This window comes from Anopheles maculipalpis, chromosome 3RL, assembly GCF_943734695.1.
Source record: "Anopheles maculipalpis chromosome 3RL, idAnoMacuDA_375_x, whole genome shotgun sequence".
In the NCBI taxonomy this organism is placed as follows: Eukaryota; Metazoa; Arthropoda; class Insecta; order Diptera; family Culicidae; genus Anopheles; species Anopheles maculipalpis.
In genome coordinates this window covers 90,468,053-90,490,065 of record NC_064872.1, presented here as the reverse complement: position 1 = coordinate 90,490,065, position 22,013 = coordinate 90,468,053, and the positions used below count along the sequence as shown (strand labels likewise).

Here is a 22,013-nt window from a genome sequence, read left to right as displayed (position 1 = left end):
CGTGCCCATGGTAACGATCATCGGTGTCTATAATGATCCCGTTCACATTCAAAACTAAATCGATCCATTTTGTCTCTTTTTCCTACGACAACGAAGGAGGAATATTCGGCCAGTTAATTGGTAGGGTCGGATCAGAGAAAATGTTTTCCGGCGATTCGTTTCAATACGTGTACTGCGATAGGATGTTGAACTCGCACAACACCGGTAAATGATGATGATATGTCCAAACATTACATTAAATCATCCTCCAACACTGAGGCAAGAGTTTTAAAATAAGAAAAATCTTTTTTCTGAACAGCATTGGAGAATTCCTCCTTTCAGAACGCGCACACATAACCTAATCATTCGCAATCACATCCTGTTTTCTAAACCACATGCTTGCGACGCACGAAAATAGAAGGAAGCCTATCACTTTTGTTTATTTACCTACCTGTTTCTGCCTTTCGCGCCGTCTCGCTCTCCCACACGCACTTGCAGCCTTGCTCACTAGCAAACAGGTACCATTTTTTTCAACTCATCACAATAGAGGAGCGCATTTCGACTGACTTTTCCCGGCTAGAACCGGCACAAACTTTATGTAACTTTACGGCACTGAATTCATAGCCAATTTGGGCGGTATTTGATCACAGTCACAACATTTTTGCACTCGAACTACACCGAAAAAAACGCAAACGAACTGGAAGGACACGCGCGCGCGAACCTGCCTCCAGCTTTGTGCAATCAAAACAAAAACATGTGTTGCTCGTTCAACGCACTCTGTACGATTTTGATTAGTGCAGGGTTCTTCAAGCGGATTGAGCGATTCGTGAAACACATTCTTTTGCAAAAGGGGTGGCTTTTGGTGGAGATTTGGAACGTGAAATTTGTTGTACCGAAAAGTAAAATCGTTTTTGAATGCCTTTAGAGTAGTTTTATGTAAAAATGAAAAGAAAATTATAAAACAAAACATACTAATGCAACACATCAAAGCAGTCACCCTGTAGTGCAGACGCAAGTTTACAGTGGCGAGTTGGAAGCTCACTCGGCGTTTTTTACTGCAGTTTGAATTGCACGTTTGATTCAAATATCAGATGTGATTGGTTTTCTTCCTAATTATCGCTTTTTGAGCTACAAAACGTACAGGACAACACAATTTTAATGAAAAAAATCAATCTACTGTCATCAAACGATGGGCACACTTCCTTAAAACGAAATCCACAACGAACGTTACTTTTATTGTTTGCGTTTTGCTTATTATTCAGCATTTTTTGTTTTTTCATCGTTACTCGTGACGCTAAGTGTTGATTTTACTTGCAAATATTGACTACTGCATTTCCATCCACACAATCGACGGATCTGGAGCGACCGAGCATGACTCTTTGCAGCGCTTAGCGAAGTTTCTTTTACGATGATCTGTTCCACACGCACAATCAATCATCGAACGCGTTGCGCCAAACAATCTTTAGTCCTTACCCGCTCTGTAGTCCAGCTAAGTTGCGTTGAGCAAAAGGGAAGCCACCAGGCTGTTGCTTCCACCACTAGTATTGATTTGTTTGTCACTTGTTGGTTGGTAAATCGAATGATTGATTTGTTTGTTTTTTGTTCCTAGAAAATAAATATCATCACAACTGTATTTTTGTTTGTTTTAGGTTCATTTGTTGTCTATCCTTCTGTGGTTTTTCTTTACGTCTTTCGTTCTTCAAGCAGAATACGGAGAAAAAAATCTGCTGGAGGTAAAAGTTCATGATGCGCGGTCTTTTTACACCCACTTTTTTTCTCACCACAAGCATCAAAACCAACCTGATCGCCCGACTAATTTCTGATTCTCTTGGCGAGTTTCTATCAAAGCTCATCCTTGATGATTTCTTCTGCTGCTCGCTTTTTTGTAGTTTGGCTAAATATCAACTCGTTCTTCTGCGGTTTTGTGTTACAAAATTCCAAATGAAATTGAATACTACATTAACCCAAAATGACACATTGTGATCTGCATTTCGATCCATTTCGTTTTCCACCTCAGTTTTTGTAACATTTTTTTCCACTTTCTTCTACTTGTGTGACTTCTTCAATGGAAACAGATCTTACTACGACTGACACGGATCATCCCGAACTAACGAACTAAATTACTGCTGACAGATTTAAGCTAAAAGATATATGATGCGCGAGAAAATCGTCTAATTAAGATATAAAAATTAATAATTGATACATACTTAAAACTTCACAGCACCGTCGCCGCCACAAGGAACAGTTCTTCTTCATTACATTCTTCTTTTCTTACGGGTGGTGTGTGTGTGTAAGGCTTCTTTACGAAGGAAAGGTGCATAGTGGCCTCATCCGAGAAATTACTCTGGTACCACACAAGCACACAATCTCTCGCACGCACCCACACACACACACACAATCATTCCACCCTTTAGGAGATACTTGTTTTGGTCACAATTTAACCTTTTGTTACCTCTCTCACTCTCTCGCGCCCTTTTCCTTGCGAAAGATTTTGTTGGATGGATGGTTTTAGCTTATATGGGGGGCGTTTTTCGGGTTTAAAAACTGCTATCCGAATGTTGCTCCTGTTGCTGCAGCTGTGCCGGCTGCTGTTCCGTAGGAAGCCGCTGCTGAAGGTAGCTAGATGATAGGGACGGAGCGCTAAGCATTGGCAGATTACTTCCTCCACTGCCACTAGTACTGTCGACGCTGGGTGGGGTCGTCTCCATACAGCTTTTGTTTCGATGCCTAACACTGCTGGAGGAGGACGAACATCCACCCGTCGACGAGGATGCTTGATGGTTGAGCTCGGATTTATTCTTTTCCAAGTATCTACAAAACAAAACAAAACCGTTTAGGTTCAATTCTCATTTTCGATAAAAAAAGTCCTCACTTTCTTCGAGCAACAGCCAATAACTGCTCTTTGCGACGCTGCAATATCTTTTCCCGCTCTTCAGGACTCTTGGAGAAACGATCACCAAGCGGCACGGCCGTCGACGATGTAGATTCCTCAATAGTATCATCACGCAGGAGCGTGTCATAGCTGCCGAAAATGTTGGTGCCACGTTCCACCTCATAACCAGGCGGAGTAGACAGTGACGATAAGGAGGATCCGGAAGATGAGTTTGGAAGTGACAACTCATCATCACCATTGTCCTCATCCATTCCGCTGCTCAACGTCAACGAACCGGCACTGCCACTGCCCACCCCTCCTACCGTGTCCTCATCCTCGGGTGTGTTTGCCGGGACCTGCAGCCGCCCCTCGAGAATGTTGTCGATCGTTACCTCGATCGAGCGTGAAATTTGTAGATCACCGATCAGCACAGACAGCGGATACCGTGGGAACATCTCCTGCACGTGACGTGCCATATTGCGCACCTGCGACGTATGATTACCAACAGCGGCAGCCGCGATCGGGAGCGTTTCCGACGGGCGAAGCATATTGTTGATGTGTGTCACCTCGACGGAAAAGTTCGGTAGCCAGGACACGTATCGCGAGCCGTTAAAGTGGAAGAAATGATTATTGGCCGTACGGCCACCACCTCCACCAACTGCTCCATCCTGATCGTCGATATGAATGTCATCCGGAATGAGTGGACTTCCGCGAGGACCACCGTTTTGATGAACGCTTAGCCCCAGACGACAGGTAGGACAGGATGTGTCCTGTTCCAGCCAGGACTGTAGACAAGAGCTAAATTGAAGTGAAGAAAAAGAAAGAACGTTAATCGTTCCGATCACTCCTCATAAGCAGTGCATTGAGCTCATACTTGTGGAACAGATGCGCGCATGGAAGCTTTCGAGCCGTTTCCATCTTCTCCCAGCAGATGGCACAGTTGTCCGAGTTTTGCTTCAAATCGTCGCTCGTTGCCAACGGGTAGCTCTTCTCCATGTGGTTCAACACCCACAGATAATTGCGATGCTTCTTGATCTTGCGCTGAATCTCGTTTAACAGGTAGCGTACCTGCATCAGTATCACCAAACTGGCCATCGAAAGGAAGATATTGCTCCATAGCATCATGTGGAAATAGTGTACCAGCTCCACCAGCAGAGCGGTCACCTCGAACGAGAGTTCAATGTAGTACGCTACTGGACCGCGTTTATCCCACGAGATGGCTATGAAAGAAAGGGCAAGAAGATAGTGAGTTACAGGCGGATAAAATGTGGGTAAAGTTCTTACATTCATTCGCGATTCCACCCTGACGCATGTCGTGCAAGAACATTCCGTATCGAATCAGTACGTGCAGCGTACGTATGCCGAGCAAGATACACTGAAAAAACAAAAGAAATTGAAAGCGTAAATATTTATTAAATGTTGAAAAGAGAAAGGATCAGTAGAAAAGAGAAAGGATCGTTAAGAAATTCCAATTGAGATCATGCGACGTCCTTTCCTGACCAGTTGGATCCAGAGTCACATTGTTATCAGACTTCAAATAACGTCCAGAGGTCCTACGGAGTCGCGGAACCAGCGAGGCGAAAGACACTATTTGCTCTTGCCGTTTTTTAAGCGGCTGGTGACAAGAACTAGTTTTTGATAGTCTTTTTTAAAGTAAGACATTTTTCTTCTTCTTCATGGCTTAACGACCTACTAGGGATCACGCCGGTCACCTAATGGCTTACTCAATCCTCCTCTAACTATGGGTGACCAGTCCGGAAGTATCTAGATTTGAATTCAGGTTCTTCTGTGTGAAAACTAGCTCCGCTGTCGCCTCTACTACCGACGCTGAGGTTCTGAGATTTTGGCCGTTGAATCTCAGCACAATCTCATCAACTATGAGCGAGCCAACAAGAGGACTCTTAACTCTTCCGCTTTTTTTTTGTCCTGTATTCGCCTAATAAAATCAAACTCATGTTTACTTACTCTTGTTTAGTTTAGAAGACTTTATCATACACATTTCCACCCTATAAAACAAGAAAAAAAGGCAAAACAAATGAACTTTCTGACATTGAAACACAATCTCCCTATCTTAACGTAAACAAACTAATCATCATTGACTGACATTTACGTACTTTTATGGCACAATTGGGTGATTGTGTGGCGCGCGATTTACGCGTGACACCCACCACGAATTCGTCATAAGGTGACCAAAAGTCCGATACGCAATTGATACACCAGCGCGTCGTACGCTTATTGTCACCCCGATCCATCGATGTACTGTAATGTGAGGGTGGTTGAGTGACATGGAGGTTCATGCAAGAGCTCATTGTTTCTTGTGCTCTTTGGTACACCTCATACACGCTTAGCTCGTCGGGCGGGTTGTTGGGATGTTGTTCAATATTTTGAAAACTTTTTTTTAAAACACGCACACCAAAACGTGCGCTAGCAGACAACACAACACACCACCTTCGCGATTCTGGTCGGTGTCGCGTGAGAGGAATTTTCGTTTACGTTGAACCGGACGGTTTACCACGGTAATGTAAAAGGGGTGCTCCGCATCCGATGACGAACGACACGTGAGAGTAAAAAAGCGTGGAACCAACCGATCGATCCCCGATCGTCGGAAGGGCAACAGAGACAAGTACAAAATACCCTCCCGCCGGGGGTGGGAGAGAACTCACATTGCAATAACCACCGCGTGAGTAATTCACGGTACAACAGGGGGGTCGCACCGGGTAAAAACATTACCAGCTCATTCCATGCCCGTGTACGACGAGCTTCGCCGATCGTTTGTGCCGAAAATGGTGCTTTAGAACTGATCGTAACAATAAAAAGTTAACCGATCGGAACCGATCGACGTGCCGCTTTTAGAAAGTGCATTAAATTTGCTAGTTGCTGTACGAAACTCATGAAATGGGAAGATGTGGACATAAACGTTGCAGAGAGTAATTAGTAAAATTTCAACAAGGCAAGAGAACGCACAACTATCCGTCAGTATTCGTGCGCAGCTCCCATATGTCCTTAAACCGATTGACTCACCGAAAGCGTCCAACCTCATCCATATGCATTCGGATAAGTACAACCTTCCCTCTTGTGTGGAGCACGCAATGCGCGCAATCCGCTTTAGTGGGTGATTTCGTTTTCATTTTTACAAAGAAAAACAGCTTACAGTACACTCAACTACTTAGCAAGGTAATAAACACAGGCGCACGTCATGGGGAGACCGAGAACTGTATCCAATTTTCATTCTTGTCTAACCTTTAGGCCATGTTCTAATTGCATACTGGAGCAAAATTGTCGGTGCAATGGCGCTGCCCATGATACCTATCATACACCGATACCCGAACACGCACCGATCTGATGTTCCGAAGGCAGACAACCGGCAGAGAGAAGGCAGAGAACTTGAGCTATTTTTAGACGATCGTGGGGGGAATGGGGGGTAGAGCACGGTGGTACCTTTCGGAAGGACACATCCGTTTTAGACGAGTCGTCGGGAGCCGTGATTCACGCGACACATCCGCCCGGTGTTTGCCGCACAGCGCAACCAAACCAACCACGACCACGCGCAATCGGAATAAATTGAACAATTTGATTCGTGTGGATAATCGAATGTAATGTGCAAACGTGGAGCCGCTACATGTACGGGGTCTCGTACCCTTTGGCCCCCGGTGTTAGACAATGAGGTGTACGCCTTGTAAAATATTATGCCTAACGAATTCATTTTCGTTCTCCATTCTGCTCTGACCCTCCCGGTGTAGATGAGGGTCGAGAAACTATTACTACGGTTCACATGTTGCTTGAGGAGTTCCCGGGCCTAGCCATTTGCTTCTTCAATTCCGCGCATAGACAGTGTCACATTGTAAAAGACCTTCAATTAGCGCACCATGCACTTATAGCGACACCCAGCCAGTCGTGCTGAAGGCCATTCGTTTCAGCTTATTGGTATGTTAGTGGTTCTCTCCTTTTGTCACACCGCGCTCGTGTATTTCGACGACATGCTTAGTAGGGCACCCCAAAGAGCCGGTCAAATGAAACAGAGAAGAGATATGTTGAATACATAATTTTTGCAGAGTGAATTTTGAGTAAATTTTGCATTGTCCAAGACACCTGCAGTGAGTGATGGTCATCTGCAATTTACGGTGAGAAGATGTATAGAATGCAACCACCATCCTTCATCCTTTCCATGGGAACGCTTTCAAATGCATACATCCCGTGGCAGCAGGTTAGTTGCCAAAATCGGAAGACTCTATGCAAAAAAAGACACAAAAATCTTCACAATAAACACACAATAAAATACTGTAACGTCTTGTGAAACCCTGACTGTGGTGGTAGCAACTGTGGGTGGATAATGGGAAAAGAAACTTTACCACCCATTTCTTATCGAATCGCTGATCTTCTCTTGGCAGTTGAAGTTCGTCGTTTAAACACATCGCCAAGGGTTGATCGCGATCGAAAGCTTCAAGCACGAGAAGCTTGCCTTCCAATGGGGTCATGACAAACGCCGACCATTGAGCCTTGTGCGACAAGGTGTGAATGCATAATATCCACATCCTATTCAACCACTGCGACCGTGCGTGCATGTGTCTGCTTCATATCTTGTCTGTCTGGGATGGCATCTTGTCTCGTTGTCTGAAGGTTCCCCTTTTTTCTTCTTTTTGTGTCATAAAACTTCCGCATGCAAACACACACACACACACACACAAATCATCCCTGACAAGTAGCGCGCTCTGTAGTCATGATACACCATTGTTCGTGATGAGCGAAAGCTCCACTAACCCAGTAACCTATCTGTACTGTTCGGGTTGCCCCCAGACCGACCAGCCTCAGCATCGTCAGGGTAAGAGAGAGATACACGCGGCTCGAGTGCAGAAGGTTTTACCTTCTGGTTCAAGGTTCTCTGGATGCTGTAATTACATTCATTCCAACCGTAACATCTCAACTCACCTCAGCCGCCATGAACGCGAACGTGTTGAATCCTCCAAAGAATACACCGACACCGATCGAGATCATCACCATCAGGCCGGACAGCGTGAGGATAGCGACGAGCAGCGAGATCAACCGGAAGTGGGACCATCCTGGAGTGGTTGGCGAAAAGGACAGCTACGAAAGATAAGCAAACAGAGAAGGAAATTAATATCTTGCACATGCCCGACCATAAAAGGGCAACGATCTTCATACGTTGAACGGTTGGCTGGATCTTCCAGAATCGTGGGTTGTGCTAACTAGATTGGCCACCGCGCACAGAGCAACTACATCGGCACATAAACACGGGAAAAGGTTCAATGGTCGCCTTCATGTTCAAGTGCAACGTACAAGGCCAACAACACCAGATATTCCAGTCGAACTTTAAGAAGCTCGAAACTGGTTGCACAGCTTGTGCCTAGAAATTCTAGCCACGCCGGAAATGAAAGGCCAACCATCCGAATGGAACGATCTTTAGCTAGTAGAGTTTTCCTCACGCACACACGTTCTGGGTGACTGGATCACTTCTACTTGGCAGCTTCATCGCCAGTGCCTAGAATTCTTCAACCGTATGCCATTGCTGCTAGTACTCAACCATACCTTCTTGAGCGAGAACAACCCTGCACAAAGAAGGCTAGCTGCGATTCCCCATTCGATGGCTGTGTAATAGGAGCTTGAAAGCTAGAGCTAGTTTATTGCATTGCAAAACCGGTATAGTGTGGCTACAGCAACGTCATCCGCACAAGACGCGGTACGATCGAGTAAAATGTAATTAATGCTCCGGTTGAGATTGAGAATTGAATATCATCAACCTTTCCAAAGCATAATTCAACTGATTCTTCGTGTGTGTGTCTCTATTTCGCTTCAGATATTCCTAGTACTTGTCATGTTCTCCAGAAGTGCTTTTCTAGAAGTAATCTCCAGTCACATCTGCTTACGCTAGACATCAGTGACAGTGATCAATTGATCGGAACACTCTCTTGCGCACGATGCAAAATTAGCTGCCTTATAAACGGTCGGCTCATTATTAATAGAGCCCACTACTGGTGGTGTACAACTATGCTTGACGTCGTTAAGGTGCGCTTTAGAACGCGCCTAACCTTGCACCAAGGCTAATAATGGCGACGGCGAAGGGACACGCAGGAGTGACTAAACGATGAAGATACACACATCAGCGTACGACCGTACCGGGCAGGTATTACTTCTAATCGATAAGCCACTTCCATGCAACAGAACCTCCCCTTTACCGCCAATATATGTGGAGAGCGCGTTAGAGCGCCGTCACTGTTATGACTCCACCATCACCACCTCCACCTGCTACCAGTGTCAACTATGTCAATTTCGTTATTGAGCTTGTTATGTCACACAGCAGCGAACCTTTTTTCTATCAACATTGATCGATTCCACCAGGTAAAAGGTTCTTTGGGTTTTCTAATCGGACTTTGCTATCCGTGAAGGTTCTTTGGTGAGCAAGTCATCTAAAGTTCATGTCAAGATATGACGAACAAGTACGAACGATGCGCTACTTGTTGCGGATATCAGCATATCTGTTTTGTTAATTCGTCCCCAAGTTCGTTGTCTTTCGGGTCACAGCAAGCGAGCTACAGCGACTTTATATTTAGAATGCCGTCTACTGGTGGTGGTGGAGGAGTTTACGCTACCACGATAAAACCTAGACCATACCGTAACTGATACCTGGTTCATCCAAAAAAGGCCTACAGGAAAACCTGCTGCGCCACGTAACGGCGCAACGGTGAAGGTTCTGGAAAGCGACCGAAAAAAGTGCCGCCACAAGCACACAACACAGCAAACACTCTGTCAATCAAATAAACGAGATAGGTTCATCAAATGCAATTAGACAAAAATAACTCCATTTCCTGCATGCCATGGGACAGATGTGTGGACCATTCTTGCATCAGCAAAACGTACGCACGTCAGAAAACCCCTCGGAGTTAGTTCCCTCTTCTGAAGTCAATTTGTCAAAGGGGTTATTTTTAGCCAAAGTTTCCTGCAAACGGTGTAATCAACACCCGGCTGCTAATAAGCTAACTGCCAGTAATTCCGTACGATTAACTGCAACGATTAGCTTCTACATGTTTGTTCGGCATTTCCATCCAACTTCTCAGGGCATACGGTGCGCTTTTTATTGGACCGAAATGCGTTGAACGCTGGAGCGCATTGTGTCAAGTGCAGGCATGCAAGATGTGTGCAGTATTGTATGCTAATGCTGCAAAACACCAAACCACCCAGTTTCACACGATTCGGACGTCATCAGCCGCTAACCGACGATGTGAAGTGCCGTGTGTGGTTTAGGTTCTAATGACCATATGTAGCGCATTGTTTATCTCATGCCGTTCACATTTTGTCAACTACGCTGACGTTAAAATAATATTTTCCTACAACTATCAGCCTGCAAAAAGAAAGCTACTAGCTTTACGACCCTTAACCTCATTCACCCAGGAAGGACACAACAGTATTTCCTCACTTAACACGAGTGCGAGATGAAAGTGAAAGTATCCTCCCGCCTTCGTAATGCGTTTTGTATGGTTAAAATTGCATGGTAAAAAAATATCATTATCAGCGTGAGTTATGCATAAAAAAGCAAGACACTCACTTAACGGAGTTAACGACACGCAAGCACTTGTTTCCTTTCAGGACACAGAAAAACAACCTTCATCGTCTCCGCTGCTATCCCCAATCAACGTAACCGGGCGGGAGACGATGTCGAGAAAAAAGATTACTTAACACTAATAATACACTCTCTTCCCCATTGCGCGAAAGTACGCTTCGATCCTTCCAGAAAGGCAGACACAGTGTTTGCCGTGGGCACTGCGGACAAGTCAAACCAAGTACTCGATCAACTTTGCGCACTTTCTTCTGACTATGCGTAGTGTGGTGGTGGTCCTGCTGCGTGCTTTTGCTCTGACCACGAGATGAGATTACGTAAAAAAATCGTTGCGCTGCTCTGCTTGATCGGTGCAACGAAGTAGTTATTTAACGTGCAAAATTGAAGTACCTACAAAGGTTGCACTATATTATAGGGATCTACTTGGACTTTCTAATCGTTAAGTATGTCGCAACGAATCTTGAAAAGATTAGTCACTCCTAAGCAAAAATCCCAAGCCCTACGCAAGAAACTTTCGCTTGAACAGTTAATTTTTAACGGTGTTTTTTTTTCGACTCAAAACGAAACTTCATCATCATCATCATTCTCCAGAAGGTTTCAGGAAGCTTAATTGAGACGATCATATAATAAATAACCTTGCCACAGACGTTTGTCGTCTTAAACAAAAAGCAAATTTCCCTCCTACAAGCATGGGGAACCTATTTTTGTTTACAATAAAAAGGTAAAGCACACCAAAAGTGTGACATTCGCATCCCTTATAAGTAAATATTTAGGAAGTGATTCTTATCGGCCACCCAACCACCACCACCACAAGTCACAACCAGTTGGGTCGGCATCTTGAAGCTTTGTCGCGGTGATTAATCGTCGACGCATAAACACGACGCGTCATTCGGTATTGTGTTGAAGAGCTGCGGCAACAATCCCCCATTAACCTCTATAGGCTCGCTGAATAAGCCGGTACTTACATACTCGAACCGATCTTTACTGAGCTGTGACAGCAGGTGTAGGAATCCGAGTGCCGAGAACCACGACACCCACAGTATGACCTGGCAATAGAATAGAAAATAGAGTCGGAATTAGCAAGCGCATATCATTTACTTCAAGCAACAACGAAGGACCAACCACTCGTAAGGTCGTATGTCAGGGACCAAAAAGGGTCGACCGAGAGATCCCCTTCCTTGTCACTGCGACACACACACACACACGATACGATCACGGTACTTACCTCGTACAAATACTGCACATTCACAACGCCAAAGACGAAAATGAACTTGTAGAAGATAAAGTTCCAAAACTTGTCCTTCATGTGCTGCAATGAAGCAAACAAAAACAAATATTAATCAAACAAGAAAATAATGAATCACACGGTGAGAATTTTCTAGAGGCTAAACACGACCGTTACCCGTCGCCGGGCAGCCGTTTTGTCAATGAAAACGAGGTTGCTAAAGACTAAAACAAACTTTCTCGCTCCCTCGGACGACGGAACGCTTCCTCGATCGGACGAACGAGACATGAAAGCGAACGCAACTAAAAAAAATGGCAAAACGATCTCACTGACGATGGATGACGGAGCGCCAGTACCGTTTGATATTTAAAACAAATTTTTGTTTGGGCATTAAGATTGCGGAATGGACTGCAGATGGATACATGTTTCATCTAAATCCTATAGCCTTTCCAAATATTTTCCTCTCCCCAATTCTTATTCTTGGATCACCACAAAAGACATGGATGGCGTAATCGTTTCTAAAACTCCTGTAGCAAGACGTTCGTTCTTATTTTATGTCCATCGCGCTAAAACAACCGGTTTGGCCATTACTATTTTAATCTGATTAACAGCTGTAAAGCATCATTTCCGTTTTATCCCACTTAATCTGGTCGCTAACTCCAAGCTTAAATTGAGATCTTTGGCAGCAGTTGGACTATATGGAGACTTCCTTAAGACTCTGTCGAAATCAAATCTTTCGACACATACACAAACGAAAGCGATCACTTTCGAAGTTACAGAGCATTGACTCTCAAGAGTGCCCAGAGTCTGACTCGCTCACAAGGTCAACTCCAAAGAATGTTCACCTTTGTGCTTAACAATTTAAGAACAGAAAAAGGGCCCTAACACCTCTCCACGTCATACTTGTGGTGGAGATAATTTTAACCCTTACCGCGTGTTACCGATTACATTATCCTTCGATCAGGCGGAGGGTCGGTATGTTCTCTCTCTCTCTCTCTCTCTCTCTCTCTCTCTCTCTCTCTCTCTCTCTCTATGTATCATGTATGCAGAGAAAAACAGAGGTTGATGTAGGCTAATTGTAGGTCTTGTGTACCGCTCACCGAACATACCGAGTCGAAGAACCTGCCTGCCTGTCCCTTGACGTGTGGCTCAAGATATTACCGACGTTATGTGATCGAACTACACCTGGGTAGGCGAGCCTAAGCGGTTTCTGCCCTCCTAATCATAATTCGCATAATTATGCTTTCCTCCGTTAGCGAACCCTTTCGAAGGTCACGCGGTGTGTAAGCAAACATCCTGCCACTTCTCTAGCACAGGCCCAACCCGTCTTACCTGCTGTTCGGATATCCGCAGCTCGCCGAAGACGAATTTCTGTATCGATTTACCGAGCAGTATCAGGCAGCAGTACGCGGTATTGATTAACGTCTGCAGTGATTCGATCCGGTTCCGAAGCCACAAAGTTCCATCGATGAAGCGTGAAAGAGAAACCCCACAAGAGAGAGAAAAGTTAGTTAGAACAATTATCTGTCAAGGCAAAAATGTAATCAAAGCAATAATGTTGGGTTAGAATAGAAACCGTTGACACAGAGAATCACGACGCACTACCTTGAGTTGTTAAGCGCGTTAGCATGCGCGTCTATTCCACTGAGGACAAAGTCAAAGTCGCCGTTTCCAGCCTCCAATCATCGGTCGACGTCGACGTACGAACAGGAAAGTGAAAGCCGTTGCGAAAGTTTTTTTTTAAATTAATTTTTTCTCCCCCAAAAAAACCAGGTGGACGACGCGTTATAGGTTTGCTAATTTGCTGATGACGCCTTTTTTCGTTGATCCGCTTTCCACTATTTTTCTCCCGCCTTTCACCAGGAAGCGACACATCAGAGGGATGTGATCGAAGGGGAGAAGCCATCCAGCTGTTCCATCATCTTATGGACCAGTTCCGCAGTGAATAAGGCAGCCAAATAGAATAAACAACTCGAGCTGAACTGGGGATTGGTTCCGCGACTGGTGTACCATACCGAAAGCGGATCATCACGTAACACCCTCGGGAGGAATCGAATCCAGTCCCTGCTGGCTTGAACTTATGTATATTTTTGGTGCATAATTTTGTCAGTTGCGTAAGTCACATCGGATGCGACTATCGAGTCGACCGGGCGATGAACTCGAGGAACCCGCATACTAGATATTGTCAGTGACGGATCGTTGTACAGGACTTTACGGAACAACTTCAACGAAATACTCTGGAAGTTTGAAGTTGACTGGATTCCGTTGTCTAACGGATTCTTTGAAGCGGAAATCAGAATATTTATGCGAAAGCATATACTGCTAAAAAAAAAAAGCGGCGGCGAAGCACGTTTAATTCTTCTTTATTTCAGTGTATAGTTCATTATGTTGCTTTTTCACGAGAAAAGAAGATAACCAGAGCTCTTGGTATCGCTTTAAAGCGTGCATTAAACTTCCAGAATCGATAGCAAACTGTGCTACATCGAAAACAAGGCCAATGCAACAATACGAACAACGCACGAATCCAAAACTCGATACGCTCTAATGCACACCCTAACCTCACCTAATGACAGGAACGAAACAGCGTACATAGCGCGAGCTCCACCTTCAATGTTACCTCCTAAACAATAATTCACATTCAGACACGCTCACAGACGATAAATAAGCTCCAAATTCTTGTGGTTCTCCCTAACACACTTTTGCCGTCCGAGCGTGTTCCAGTGGGTAGTGCCGATCTCTGTGTGTCAAGGCTGAGTGGCTCTGTCAGTGTGCTGTAGAACTGAGGTGATGAAATCTGACCACAGGCATTAGAACAACGGATGCTGGAGAGTGCTTTTTTAGCGGTCGAACATACAAAGGTGTATTTGCGGTTTGGGAAACAATTTTGAAGCTGCACAGATCACTCTTATCGGATCATTAATCTGGACGGCAATAATACTTCAGTTGAGTTGAGAGCTTGAAACGTATCTCAAAAACATCTTGTCCCGGAAGGGATGTTTTTAGCACTCAAAGAGCACCCGAAGAATTCTCTTCCCTATTCTCGTTCAAGTTTATGTATTTTTCTATTGATCCTAATTATACCCTCGAGCGACAAAAGCCCAACAAGATCACTTAAAGTCCCTGACGGACATAAACTCCATGACTACAGTCTAAACACATACTAACTGGCTACTGCTTCACCACCAATTCTTCGTACCACATTCTAGGTGAGTTTGGAGGTCGAACTAGATTCAACAAAAGGCTCGAATATCATGCATAAAACATGCCCCGAGCAAAATTTTCGTCTCCTCCAAATGTCCAAAATGTCACGAACTCTCTCTCTCTCTTTCTATCTCTCTCTCTCTCTCTTTTTCTCTCTCTCTCTCTCTCTCTCTCTCGCTTGCAACAGGTTACTCCTTTGAACCTTGCCTACAGAGCCTTGAGATCATCTGCACAGCGGCTGCAGCTGTTTTGTTTCGAGACACCCACCAAGATGATGTACACGTTGAACTTGACAGTGAAATGATAATTTACCCTCTCTCGGAGCCGATCGAGACACTGTGCGTTCGACAGTGAGATACAAAGACAATGAGCGTTCGTTGCGAGACATAATCCGACCTCGTGTACCTTGTGCATTGTGTAGCGTGACAGGAAGTTCTTTCGATGATCCAATTAGACGAGACCTAAGTACGCGTCGTGTCCGTTCACCTGCACATGGCCATGGATAAGTGATGTCAATTGAATCCCGTGTAGTAGCACGGCCCCTTCACTGAAAACGAACTACACAGTCATTTGCAGTCAACTTTTCCCGGTACTTTGTATTATCGATTACTACTCTTACAGGTCGGTCTACTCAAGCAAGGAGGAGCAAAAATCTATAATTCAGTCTTCGAAAAAGTACTCTCCTCTTCTATTTTTGCGGACAACGACGGCCAGTGTGTACCCGGAGAGCCTGCGCGCATCAAGGTCATCAGAACTACTTCACTTTTTGCTAGCACTGTTGTTAAAGTCCCCTTCGCAGTCAAACACACATACACACATGAGCCAAAAAACAAACTCGTTTGCTCCATGGATTGCGGAAATCGGATTCCGTTCGGCCAGTTCGGAGGCTCTCCGTGCTCTGCGCTCTACCTCTGCCCAGGCGCTTCTTCTTGTATGCTAAAGTTAAACACACCGGGCAGACCGGTGTGTCATCTCAGAACCAACTCATTCTTTGCAGTCCCGGCTGCTATATCAACGGATCACTCTACAAATAAAGGCTCGCAACACAGCAACGGTGAACAGTCAAACATAGCAATGGCTCATTTTTACTCACCCAAATGCAGAATGGTTCCGTCGCCATAAACGACACCGTATCCTTCAGGTACGCACTAAGCGTTCGCGTATCGTTACCACTCGTAATCAACCACCGCTCGTCGTCGTCGTCCTCTGCCTCCTGTGACCCACGACCACCTTCTTCCGTTCCATCGGACCCACCGCCACCGCGCAACATTTGCCGCAGGTCCGACAGATCGGCAGCGGCCAATATTTTCTCCTCCAGCGTGTCGATTTCCTTCACCGACAGCAACGATGCACCGGCACCCACTTCCAGCTTCCCACTGGCACCCTCCACCGCACCGTCTATCACACTGGCCGGGCCTCCGGCAGTGGCAGTGTTGGTGGGTGTGTTGGAGGCTGTGGTTGTTGCCGTAGTGGGTGTCCCCGATGTGATGGCGCTCGTCATGTTTGTGTGCTGCCTCCAGTTAGGATCACTGGTCATGATCAGTGCATAGTAGAGACAGGCAGACATCAGCAGCACGGTGACGCTGGTGTAGACGCGTACTGACGGCAACGGTACGGATCCGTTCAATGCTACTGGCATTTTGATAGGGTTGTATATGAGATCTTGAGATAACGATTGTAATGTCCTTTAGGGTCCACTTCTTCAGTTCTTCGTTTGAAGTAAATGGCTACTATTAGCCCGTTCTTCATTCAGTCCATTTATACACGATCCTCTTCACCTGGCCAGCAAATCGACGATGCAGTTAATGTGTTTCGGACCTAAAGTAAAAGAGAGAAAAGCAGGAGAAAAATCATTAGTAAAACTGTTTCATAGAAAAAGGGAAAAACAGAAGAGTAGAGACACAATAAATTGATGAGATTGACAGACAGGTGGCGCCCGAGGGATTTGTGGACATTGATTTATTGGAAATTGATAATTGGACGAGCATAAACGCCAACAGACAACAGCCAGACAGCATCACCACCTGGGAGAATTGAATGCAGCGTTTGCATTCGATTGACAATCGCGTTGATAAATCGTCTCACCCGAGAACAAGGTCGCGTCCGGTGTTCACAAGGACGAACCGGCAGACTTTCGGATGGCATTTCGACGGATGGAAATCAACCGGTTTGAAATTTGCGGCACCCGAACAAATAAAACAAACGATAACGTTTTACTTTGCTTTTCAATAATGATAATAATTTATCAAAATGTCAGCGACCATTTTGGTCGAGGAACGAACTCTGGCCTATCATCATTAGGACAAGAATGTTTGTCAATTTTTCCCCTCTCATTGCTTGTACGTCAAAAACTGACTGTGGTGTGATTTATGAAAATTGATTTACCAAAGCAAACTTTCTCACGGGCACGATCGGTGACAGGGTCAAAATGTTTGTCCTGATTTTGTCCTGTCTTATGACTTTTTAGGTACTAAAATAAAGTAAGTTTAGTCCAATAGACGGGCAGAGTACAGAGAGCGATGTGAATGTCCATAAACTTCGACCATTTAAAGACAATTTATTACCTTTAATTATATATCTTTGAAAGCTCTGAAATTCTGTGTCCAACAGTGCATCACCGGGCAGGTTGGAATAAGATTCGATTCCCAGTCTTACCATGAGAAAGATCGACAACGCTATCACAACGCCACCGAGCCGCCTCACAAAGTCCACACTATTCGTCCAATATTAGAGATAATTTCTGGCCTGATTAGTTTATTCTTTTTTTGAGCGTTTGAGTCTTATGTTTGGTTTACTAACTTCGCAAATTGGCCCTTGCCAGGAACGAAAATGCGGCACTAAACTGGGCACTTCAGGTAATCTGCTGCAATCTTCTTCTTTTTATTGGCCTGCTCTGGATTGAGCACGTCGCGACCACGATGGCCAGGACGCCAATCAGTTTCCAGGAAACTCGCTCTAGGGCTGCATTCTTCCATCCACGGCTGCATCCGATCTCCGGACAGGTTCGACTCCTCTTAATCCAGCCAACGGGCTCGCTTCGACACTTCTTAAAGGGCATCACAGGCTCTCCATACTCTACTGCGACTCAATACGTCCACGACGTACAGAATGGTAACATATCTGTATATCTCCAAATATCTGAGCTTGAGTACAAGAGGAAACCCAACCCCTTGCGAGGATGGGTTGTATGGTCAAATTGAGCCCGGCGTCTGTTCTACATGTTAGGCGCGGCTGGTTGTCCCTTCTGTCCTGGCATCCTACGAGACTTTAATCAGCTAGGATGCGTAGGCCCTCCGACGAGACAGGGTGTTGGGGGAGAGAACTTGCAATCCACCCCAAATACCATTGCAACGAAATGTTTAAATAATGCTTCGAACCCATGTTACGGAACAAGGAAAACGATTGAAATCCCGGGACATGGTACTGCAGAAAAACTACAATCTTTCATATCCATCGTTGGTTGTTGTTTTGTAGTCTTGGCTAATTAATTGACTCATAGAGTGCTGCATAGAGTCGACAACAACACGATTAGAAGAGATAAGTCCATACGGCGCGCACATTGTTAGTCAAATACGGGCACAATCCTAACGTAAATACCGGAAGATTAGAGAAGCGTTTGATACGTAATTCTAGAAAAAGCAAAACACAATCCCTACTGCGCTCGCAGACGCTTCTCCTGCCGTTTTTGGGAGTAGTTCCATCGATTACAAAGTAAATATTTTCTAAACAACACACGCACGCCACCAACCACGCCAACGCACGCACGTATGGTGGTACCCCGCGCGGGGGCGACAGCCAGTTGCTGTTGTTCGACCATTGGCTAGAAATATGTGTGGTTCCTGTTTACCGTGTGTATCATCTACCCTCAATCAAACAGCTGCGAGTTGCGGAGTAGTGCCGCCAAAATCGACCACAACGTGATGGTTTAAGTTTGTCCCGATTTGAGACCCATTAGAGGAGCGCAGGTGGTGTCGTGTGTACGACGGGGGTATTGATTTGATAAACAAATCCACATCGCTCGTCTCAAGAGCCTTCCACACACTTGATCGTTTAAATCAATTCGCCACTGCACTCCGAATGACCACGTTGCATCAAAATGTGACACGTGAAGAAAATGGTGGATGGCACGTACCCCGTCGTCGTGCTGTGCTCAATTGTTGCGAGGAATAAAACAAATTGAAAAGCTCTTGTTTATAAATGGAACGCCACACAAGTTTTTGTGGACCATCATCATCTAAACCTACAAACCACACCACAATCCAAGAGCTGTGTTTTCCCCCCTTTCGACTCAATGGCAAAGGAGATCGTGCGATCGTGCGCTCCTGCAGAGGTGAATGAAATTTGACCGAAAACAACCGTTTCGTCGCGTTTCTGGCTCGCGTCTTGCTGCGCGCATACTAAATTTAGCACATCTGTTCTGAGCTGCTGCTGCTTCTAGTGGTACGCGGCGCAAAATTGCGCATAATTTTTCCGTTTACCCGGCGATCTCGTTTTGGGGAAGAAAGCAAACAAAACACAACCAGGGATAGCAGCCTAGTTCGGTGGACACCTGTGGACGGGGATGGTAAACGGCTTTCGTAAATTGTTTCGGGGCAAAACAACTATCTCTAGCTAGCAGTATTTCAAGGTGAGTCTTTGAATATTCTGCAGCAAAGTATGTAGAACGAAGATCGCTGTATCGCTGATGCGTCATGTTCACTCCAAAACATGACTATTCGAGGGCTAGATTTTTGAATATATATACCAGAATAACTTGTAGTGATAGAGACAAGCATTGCTCCAGTGAGTAGTAAAGAATTATCAAGAAGTTTTATACATTTTTTTATTTTTTTATTTTATACATAGTTCATCGCAGAATGTCCTTCTCACTGTGTCCTAAAGAACTGTGTTGACGTCCTTGCTCCTATCTGGTGTAAGTTGTTTTGTCTCTATGTGCGTACTTCGTTGTTTCCTTCACTTTGGAAATTATCGTCGCTGTTGCCTATCTTTAAAAAAGGTGAGCGCAATGACGTCTCTAACTATCGTGGTATTCCTCTGTCCCTGATCCAATGTGTTTGAGTCTTTTGTTCAGACAATTATCCTTTCGTGTGCCCGCAACTCCATTATCCCACAACAACATCACTTTAAAGACTTTAATGCAGCTTTTGGGACCGTCTAACTCATAGTCTTCTGCTTAGCATGCTTGAGTCTTTTGGGATTGGTTATCCGCGTAAGGGTAGGTGTCCCTAACCATTCCATCCCCTGCTTTCCAGGCTCCGGTTTCCCTCAAAGGTTTGGCTTCAGATTGTTTATTTGAGTTTAATCATAAGTTTCACGTATGGGAGACGTCCACAATTACCCAACGATTACAGACATGTTCCAGGATTACCCATAAGACTGCTGATGGTAGATGTCCTCAATTGGATAATTTGATTGATCAACAAGCTGTGTTTGTATAAAACATTACCGTGAAACACCCCACAAGACTATTTACTTTAGATAACACCAGAAGTCTCTTCAATTTGTTTTTCCAATTGTTGCTCTCGCGTACAAGGAAGTATGCCTGCATGTAGCATTTGAAGCTGACTGAACCGATACTGACCGCACTGGTGACTGTTTCACATTTTAGCACGTCCGTCAGTTATCGTCCTCCACGTTCCCATTGCAATGCCTTTCACTATCAGCAGGTGGAAAAACGCTTCCGGAGCCTTGTGTCACCTTGGCGGTGGGATGAGCGCGCGTAAACACACACAGCTCAGCACAATTTCTTATCGCGTCATGTTCCCGTAAGAAACGCTGGCCGGGAAATCTTGCCATATGGCCGTGTGCGTGTGTGTGCGCGTTGTTATGCGCAACAAATGAACGGTCTTATCAGTGGGATGTGTGGGGGTTGGCCTGATAAGAAGTGTTGTTTACATGTTGTGCGCGGTCACAACACTGCTACGGTCAAGAGGATGAAGAGGATGGAATAGTCTCTAATTGACCTGGTTGAGTTTATCTTATCTCCTAAAGAGAGAGTGGTATTTAACGGGCATGATGGTGATGTCCTTGTCGCGAAGGAAATCGTCCTTTTACTCATCGTTTCGCTCGGTTTGAATACTCCATTCGTAACTGAGCATATTTCGATCGTGTGCAAAAATGTCGACAAGACCAGTGCTCCTTCTCGAAGCTAAAACCGGTTTGTCGTGTACCGGTTGTCCTGTTGGACTACGAAGGGCCACGCAATTATGTCCCCATTTCCGTCTTGTCTCGTCTGGTGGCTCGATACTGCCGCCAAGTCTTCAATCCCGGAAGAAAATCAACCATACACAAGTGGGGGCCGTTGAAGGAGTTACGTAATCATTATGCCAAGTCGCCTTGATCACGTTGCTTTTCTCCTTTCTTCTATCAGAGTTTGGAAAATGAAGCTTAATCTTTGTCCCTATTTTTTGGATCAATTTGTGCAATTGGTGGTATTTCTCAGTTCTGTACTCATTTCAACACTTTATTCATCCACCGAATTGTGTGGCACATCACAACTCCTCTCCCCTGATGATCTCTATTGGATCTCAGACAATTGTTTTATGTGCATCCAGTGTAAACAAAAAAATGAACCATCTTCATCACCCCATTTAAGCAGTTTTTGCGTGTATGCGTGTGTGTGCGTTTGGCTATGACTTCAATAGGTTTCCCTTTGCTTGAGCGTGCGGAAAATGGCGCACTTTAACGGATCACAAGACAGATTACGGTACGCTGTTTTCTGGTGTTTGCCTCTGTGATCGGTGCAGTCACCAATTATGTCACCGCTAGTGTGTGGAGATAGTCTGTCTACGTCCGTCTGTTGAACCGTTTTAGGTGTTTCGCTAACCGCTGAACCTGACCTTCACTTGAATTTGGTATACGATTTGGAGGGTTTTTAATGAAATGGTTGTTAGATTATTTGGTAAAAAGAGCTATTTGTAATTGTGGAAATGCGTCAGAAGAGATGATAATGCAAGCTGAAAGATTCTGAGAAGTTTGGATGCAATCTTGAAAATAAAGATCCCTTTCTAGTATACTTCTACTCTATAAATGATAATACTTCTAATATGACGCTTTCATAAATGGTTTAATTTTTTAAAATAAAAACCACATCAATTCCTGCCATTTGGAAGACCTCAGAAGACTTCAGTAGGGTCTCCCTCTGGACTCAAACTCTTCTACGGATA

General features: G+C 44.9%; 1 protein-coding gene across 1 annotated transcript; it reads right to left on the bottom strand.

Moving 5' to 3' along the window:
* Positions 1–2,514: 2,514 nt before the first annotated feature.
* Positions 2,515–16,518, bottom strand: LOC126561645 (E3 ubiquitin-protein ligase AMFR-like). The gene is made up of 9 exons (XM_050217922.1): positions 15,941–16,518; positions 12,979–13,071; positions 11,647–11,730; positions 11,387–11,467; positions 7,778–7,933; positions 4,136–4,226; positions 3,726–4,071; positions 2,852–3,649; positions 2,515–2,790 (listed from the first exon to the last, which is right to left on the bottom strand). Exons 1-9 carry the CDS (start codon positions 16,484–16,486, stop codon positions 2,517–2,519), a joined length of 2,469 nt encoding a protein of 822 aa, XP_050073879.1. The 5' UTR covers positions 16,487–16,518; the 3' UTR covers positions 2,515–2,516.
* Positions 16,519–22,013: the final 5,495 nt, after the last annotated feature.

What these genes read in the sequence shown, in the direction of transcription:
- LOC126561645 (XM_050217922.1), bottom strand. Translation starts at nt 16,486, where the DNA reads ATGCCAGTAGCATTGAACGGATCCGTACCGTTGCCGTCAGTACGCGTC. An exon ending in ATGTGCAGTATTTGTACGAG is followed by an intron (nt 11,468 to 11,646) that starts GTAAGTACCGTG and finishes TTCTATTGCCAG; the next exon opens with GTCATACTGTGGGTGTCGTG. An exon ending in GGGTGGAATCGCGAATGAAT is followed by an intron (nt 4,072 to 4,135) that starts GTAAGAACTTTA and finishes TTTCTTTCATAG; the next exon opens with CCATCTCGTGGGATAAACGC.